Genomic DNA, 6,834 nt, shown 5'->3' with positions numbered 1-6,834 from the left:
TAGCTTGTAGTGTTTGGCTGGTGTTATGGGAGTTGGAGTTTTAGGTTGTAGTGTTTGGCTGGTGGTATGCGAGTTGGAGTTTTAGCTTGTAGTGTTTGGCTGGTGTTATGGTAGTTGCAGCTGTTGTAGTATGTCTCTAACGACACCAGATTTACTATATATGCCTAGTGCACTACTATTGATCATAGTGTGCACTAKTTTGGACCAGACCCAATGGCTTTGGTCCAAAGTAGGGCACTATGAAGGGTGCAGTGTAGCTTACCTGGAAGGTGAGTGCCACAGTGAGGAGAGCACAGGACACACAGCAGATCCCAAACCCAATGAGGAGGAGCAGCCTCCTGCCTGCGGCCTCCACAATGAACACCTGTTGAACCACAGTCACAAACATTTTACATTTACATTTAAGTCATTTAGCAGACGCTCTTATCCAGAGCGACTTACAAATTGGAAAGTTCATACATATTCATCCTGGTCCCCCCGTGGGGAATGAACCCACAACCCTGGCGTTGCAAGCGCCATGCTCTACCAACTGAGCCACATTCCTCCAAACATGAAGGAAAGGTCAGAGGTGACTCCTGAAAACTGGAAGCATTTACTTGTGAGTCTATGGCTGCATTACACAGGCAGCCCAATTCTGATCTTTTCCCACTAATTAGTCTTTTGGCCAATCAGATCAGCTCTTTTGTCAATATTTGGGCAAAAGATCAGAATTGGGCTGCCTGTGTAAACCCAGCCTTATGTGTTTTACAGTACTTCAAATGTGTGTTCAATTGAACTGAGTCCTTCGGTACAGTGTTGGAGACGGGAGAGAGGGTATTTCGTACCGCGGTGAACTGAGCCCTTCGGTACAGTGTTGGAGACGGGAGAGAGGGTATTTCGTACCGTGGTGAACTGAGCCCTTCGGTACAGTGTTGGAGACGGGAGAGAGGGTATTTCGTACCGCGGTGAACTGAGTCCTTCGGTACAGTGTTGGAGACGGGAGAGAGGGTATTTTCGTACCGTGGTGAGACTGAGCCCCTTCGTAAGTGTTGGAGACAGGAAGAGCGGGGTATTTCGTACCCGCGGTGAACTGAGTCCTTCGGTACACGTGTTGGAAGACGGGAGAGAGGGTATTTTCGTACGCGGTGAACTGAGTCCTTCGTACAGTGTTGGAGACGGGAAGAGAGGGTATTTCCGTACCTGCGGTGAACTGAGTCCTTGCGGTACAGTGTTGGAGACGGGAGAGGAGTGATTTCGTAGCGGTGACTGAGTCCTTCGTAACAGTGTTGGAGACGGGAAGAGAGGGTATTTCTACGCGTGGTGAAACCTGAGTCCTTCGGTAACAGCGGTGTTGGAGACCGGGAGAGAGGGTTGGACTGGGAGAGTATTCGTACCGACGGGTGAGCCTGACCGTGTTGCAGACTGAAGGGTGTATTTCCGAGCTGACCTGAGCCCTAGTACAGTGTTGGAGACGGCGAGAGAGGGTATTTCTACCGCGGTGAACTGAGTCCTGGTACAGTGTTGGGACGGGAGAGAGGGTATTTCGTACGGCGGTGAACTGACCTTCGGTACAGTGTTGGAGACGGGAGAGAGGGTATTTCGTACCGTCGTGAACTGAGTCCTTCGGTACAGTGTTGGAGACGGGAGAAAGGGGTATTTCGTACCGCGGTGAACTGAGCCCTTCGGTACAGTGTTGGAGACGGGAGAGAGGGTATTTCGTACCGTGGTGAACTGAGCCTTCGGTACAGTGTTGGAGACGGGGAGAGAGGGTATTTCTACCGCGCGTGACGTGGAGTCCTTCGGTACAGTTGTTGAGAACGGGAGAGAGGGAGTATTATTCGTACGCGGCGTGAAACTGAGTCCTTCGGTACAGCTGATTGGACCGACGGGAGAGAGGGTAATTTCGTACCGTGTGAACTGAGTCCCTTCGGTACAGTGTTGGGAGACGGGAGAGAGGGCTATTCGTACCGCGGTGAACTGAGTCCTTCGGTACAGGTGTTTGGAGACGGGAGAGAGGGTATTTCATACCGCGGTGATGGTCATGAAGACGTTGACAGCCCCAGTTCCAACTGTGACGTACTGGATGTGACTCTCCTTGACTCCCGCTGAGCTGTAGATACTGTCAGCATAGTAGTATATCTGAGGAGAGACAGGGTTCTAGCTTCAGATAATTTAATGACAAAAATATGGTTCTGGGAACTTTACCAAGATTCCCAGGTTTTCCAAAAATCCTGGTTGGAGGATTCCCGGATTCCTGGCTTATTCCCTCCCAATTCAGGGAATCTTCCATCCAGGATTTATGGAAAACCTGTGACTTTTGGGAAAGTAACCGGAATTTTGCAACCCTAGCCAAAATAATGATTTCTCCCACTAGAGGGTCATCCGATCCATATAATATTCAGAATCAACATTAGTGGATCTGTAATGCAGATGGTTCAGGGGACCAAGCTTGTGTGAGGAATAAACTTGTCCCAGACCTGAAGACTTGCGTTAGCTCCCTTGCGGTAGCTTACCTTAGCATTAGCTCAGCGGGATAACACTGTCTTGTGGTACTCAGGAAACCTGGGTTTGAATCCCGGTTGGTTACACACATAGAGACGTATAGAGATTGCATCGTTGTATCTGTCCCATTAGGGCGTCTGTGAGAGCGCAGGTAGCGCCATTGAGGCCATCTCCATTTTGAAGTAGTCCATTTTCTTCTTCTACTATTTCTATGAGTTGGTAAACAAACTGAAAGGGTGCATACTGTCATCTGGAGGGTGTTTGAACAGGTATAAAGACAAAGTTGGTGATTTACTGCCACCTGCAGTTATGAAATGTTTTCTCACAAGTATAATTAATTGGCTGATCCCTCCTGATGCCCTGGATGGAATTATGTGATCCTTAACCCAAAGGAAGTCCCACCCAATTGACTACTTCAAAATGGTGAAAGTCCTGAATGGCGCTGCCCATGCTAAAACAGGCTTTCGGCCACTAGAGTTCTCTGTACATCTCTATGGTTACACCTTACCTCATTGATCCCCAGACAGCTGCTCATGTTCATACARATTTGACTGTGTTAGCCRGCTGATCTAAAGCCATTCGCTCAGGTCTTCTGGTCTCATACGCATGTTTTACCGCGTTGATCCCAGACAGCTGTTGACCCATGTTCATGGCTACGATGGAGATGAGCTGCCAGCGCAGGGAGCGGAGGGACAGGAGGTTGAGGACGGACAGGCGGCCCTCGGCTTGTTCTGACTGGTGCTCCAGTCTCATCTCATCCATCTCTCCGTCCACATCCTCCCAGCCTCGTAGACGCTGCAGCGCTGAGGGAGAGGAACGCACAACCTCCTCATCAATCAATCAGTCAGTCAATCAACCAACCAACCAAGCATTATTTATCTATCCCCCCTCAAGTGCCTTGCTCAAGGACAAATTGGCAGATCTTTCACCTAGTCAACTTGGGGATTCCAATCAGCGACATTTTGGTAACTGGCCCAACGCTACCTGTCGCGTCTGTCTGTCTGTCTGTCTGTCTGTCTGTCTGTCTGTCTGTCTGTCTGTCTGTCTGTCTGTCTGTCTGTCCGTCCGTCCGTCCGTCCGTCCGTCCGTCCGTCCGTCCGTCCGTCCGTCCGTCTGTCTGTCTGTCTGTGAAAATGGCACAGGTCTTGAAATGAAATGCCAGGTGTGTTACCTCTCCGGGCGGTCTTGTCGTCTCCTTTCTGGATCAGCATGTACCTGGGGCTCTCTGGGAAGAACGGCAGCAGAAACAGCTCTATCAGGGCAGGGATACCTGTTAGACCCAGCATGAGAGGCCAGCCTGGGGAGAGGACAGGACACACACACACCTTATTGAGTTACAAACTCTCCAGCTACAGGTCAACCTCTCTAACCTCGAGGCCGGTGGTTCCCAAACTTCGGGTTGGGTTGGGTGGTGTGACATTAAAAACGTGACTTTTTCAATTAGTCGCGATCCCCCAGAATTCCCTGATATCAATGTGGCGTTGTGTACCAGAATATTTTGTGGAACCTCCGCTCGAGGCTGCCCTACCTGTGCTGTTTCCCAGAATGCTCCTGATGCCTAACACCTGTGCACTGAGGATTCCGATGGTGATGAAGAGCTGAGGCACGACGCCGATCGCTCCTCTCAGGTTCTTAGGAGAGAGTTCACCCAGGTACATAGGCACCACGTTGGACGAAAGACCTAGAGGAAGGGTGACGACAGAGAATGCATGTTAGCATTTCAATTAGCATCTGATTGATCAATAAATAAGGTCATTTTTTAAAAATGTAACCTTTATTTAACCTTTATTTAACCTTTATTTAACTAGGAAAGTCAGTTAATTAATAAGAACAAATTCTTATTTTACAATGACGGCCTACTAGTAAAGCCCCCCTGGCCAAACCCTCCCCGAACCCAGACAATTGTGCACCACCCTACGGGACTCCCAATCACTGCCAGTTGTGATACAGCCCGAGATCAAACCAGGGTCTGGAGTGACACATCTAGCACTGAGATGCAGTGCCTTAGACCTCTGCGCCACTCGCCTTGGGAGATTGCTTTATTTATTTATTTCGTTATTAATGAAGTTTAATTAGAAACTGCCACAGTTCACATACATYTAGCTACGAATTCAAAGTATATGTTGTTCTTGAATAAAAGTTTGTAAAGATAAGAAAATATTAAAGGAGATAAGATATACAAACTTTTCTGTCCATTAAATGTGATCAAAATTAGTGTGATAGAGGTTGTTTTTTTTTGCTGACCTGCGCAGATCCCCACTATAACCCTAGCCACGATGATGATCTCATATGACTTAGCGATCTCGCTCACTCCCATCATCACAGCAGGAACAATGGAGAAGATGTTGTTGAAGAGGAGGGTGCCTTTCCTGTCAGACAATAATTTTTTTCATTAGAGATAAACAAAAATAGTATTTCATGACGATCAAAGCTAGCTATAGTATGTATGTATGTATGTATGTATATAAATGTAGATCATTTGCAAGCCTATTCCAGTTGTATTTCAGTTTAAAAAACGGATACTTATTTGGGTGTATAGACAGTTAATACATCTTTAATAACCAGTCATTACCTTCCTAGTTTGTTGACGAGCGGGGCCACCATCAGTGAGCCAAAGAACCCTCCCAGGGGATACATGGAAACGGACAGGGACCACAGGAGGGTGAGGAAGCTGTCCTCCATGGGTCGGCCGTAACGACCCACGTAGGTACTGTTGTAGAACTGCCGTATGAACTGGACAAAGACAGATTTTTATTGTATTTAACTTGTATTTACACAGGAAGTCCCAGTAAGGTCAAAATAGCTATTTTTTTTACAAAAAAATAGATTACGTGTGAACACAACAATTAAATTAAATTTAGCTGAAATACAATAGGTAGAAATGTGAAGTTTCAGTGCAGTTTAATCAGGGAAATAGATTATATTGAAATGAATGTATTACTTAATTATTTTTTTTAAACTTCAGATAAATTCAGTGTGGTATAAATTACCACAGATGGAGAGTTGATCACAGCCACATTGTATCCATACTGGAAGGATGATCCAAAGGCAGATACGAGGGTAGCCAACGTCAGGACAACGGTCAGCTTCTGTCACGTGAAAAAGGAGAACGTACTGTAGTGTCACGCCCTGATCTGTTTCACCTGTCCTTGTGCTTGTCTCCACCCCCCTCCAGGTGTCGCCCATCTTCCCCCATTTATCCCCTGGGTACTTATACCTGTGTTTTCTGTCTGTCTGTGCTAGTTCGTTTTGTTCGTTCAAACCTACCAGCGGTTTTCCTTGCTGCTGTCTTTGCTACAGTAAAGTCCCTGTTTTCTAGTTTCCTGGTTTTGACCTTTCCTGACCTGAGCCTGCCTGCCGTTCTGTACCTTTGCCTCTATTCTGGATTATTGACCCCTGCCTGCCCTGACCCTGAGCCTGCCTGCTGTTCCGGTGACTTACACCCTCTCTGAATTATTGACCCCTGCCTGCCCTGACCCTGAGCCTGCCTGCTGTTCTGTACCTTCGCCCCACTACTCTGTATTACTGACCTCTGCCTGACCTGACCCTGAGCCTACCTGCTGTTCCGGTGACTTACACCCTCTCTGAATTATTGACCCCTGCCTGCCTTTGACCTGTTATTTGCCTATCCCTGTTAAAATAATAAGCTTTAGTTTCTTCAACACTGTCTGCACCTGGGCCATACCTTAAAACGTGATACTGTAGGAATTATCACAATCTGCAAATAAACACACATTTCCTACCTTATTGCTAACACTTTTCATGCAGTAATTATGTTTCCTATTTAGTAACATGCTAAGCATAATAAAACATTTATTTTTTTTATAATAAAAAAAATCCAACATCAAAGTATACAACATAACATCATTTTGGGATGTTCATCACAATGTAACGTCATTGGCTCACCCCTCTCCTCTCTTCCAAAGMTTTCCCCAAATCCTTTTCTTCTTCCATGGCTCTGGACTTGAGGTTTCTATTGTCACCTCTCTCAGCCACAGATAGCTGCTCCACTGGATTCAGATGTACTTTGGACATTGGATCAGACGGTAGATTAGAGTTTACTACCCCCCCTTGTGCTAATACTTCAAACGCAGTATTTTGTTATTGTTGCCTTTATGGCATGTTACAGTGTCTTCAGAACAGGGTTCACACCGCTTTACTTTGTTTCACATTATGTTGCTGTTACAGCCTGCGTGTTAAATGGATTAAATTGAGATGTTGTGTTATTGGTCTACACACAATAAAAGTGGAATGAACTTTACAAATGAATTACAAATGAAAAGCTGAAATGTCTTGASTCAAGTATTAAACCCCTTTGTGCACTGCGCCCGGCCCGCCACAGGAGTCGCTAGT

General features: G+C 46.5%; 1 protein-coding gene across 1 annotated transcript in view; it reads right to left on the bottom strand.

Moving 5' to 3' along the window:
* slc2a5 (solute carrier family 2 member 5) overlaps nt 1–6,514 on the bottom strand; it is a 16,939-nt gene extending 10,425 nt beyond the window's left edge. Inside the window, exons 1-9 of the mRNA XM_024141186.2 lie at nt 6,388–6,514; nt 5,472–5,570; nt 5,054–5,214; nt 4,726–4,850; nt 4,010–4,162; nt 3,653–3,778; nt 3,097–3,284; nt 2,008–2,118; nt 263–364 (exon numbers count right to left, since the gene is read on the bottom strand). Of these exons, the coding sequence (XP_023996954.2) occupies nt 263–364; nt 2,008–2,118; nt 3,097–3,284; nt 3,653–3,778; nt 4,010–4,162; nt 4,726–4,850; nt 5,054–5,214; nt 5,472–5,570; nt 6,388–6,435 (1,113 nt within the window). The 5' untranslated portion in view covers nt 6,436–6,514. The remainder of the gene's footprint in view (nt 1–262; nt 365–2,007; nt 2,119–3,096; nt 3,285–3,652; nt 3,779–4,009; nt 4,163–4,725; nt 4,851–5,053; nt 5,215–5,471; nt 5,571–6,387) is intronic.
* Nucleotides 6,515–6,834: the final 320 nt, after the last annotated feature.

This window comes from Salvelinus sp. IW2-2015, unplaced genomic scaffold (assembly GCF_002910315.2).
Source record: "Salvelinus sp. IW2-2015 unplaced genomic scaffold, ASM291031v2 Un_scaffold2434, whole genome shotgun sequence".
Lineage (NCBI taxonomy): Eukaryota > Metazoa > Chordata > Actinopteri > Salmoniformes > Salmonidae > Salvelinus > Salvelinus sp. IW2-2015.
The sequence above is the reverse complement of the archived record's forward strand: the minus strand, read 5'-3'. Positions and strand labels throughout refer to the sequence as shown.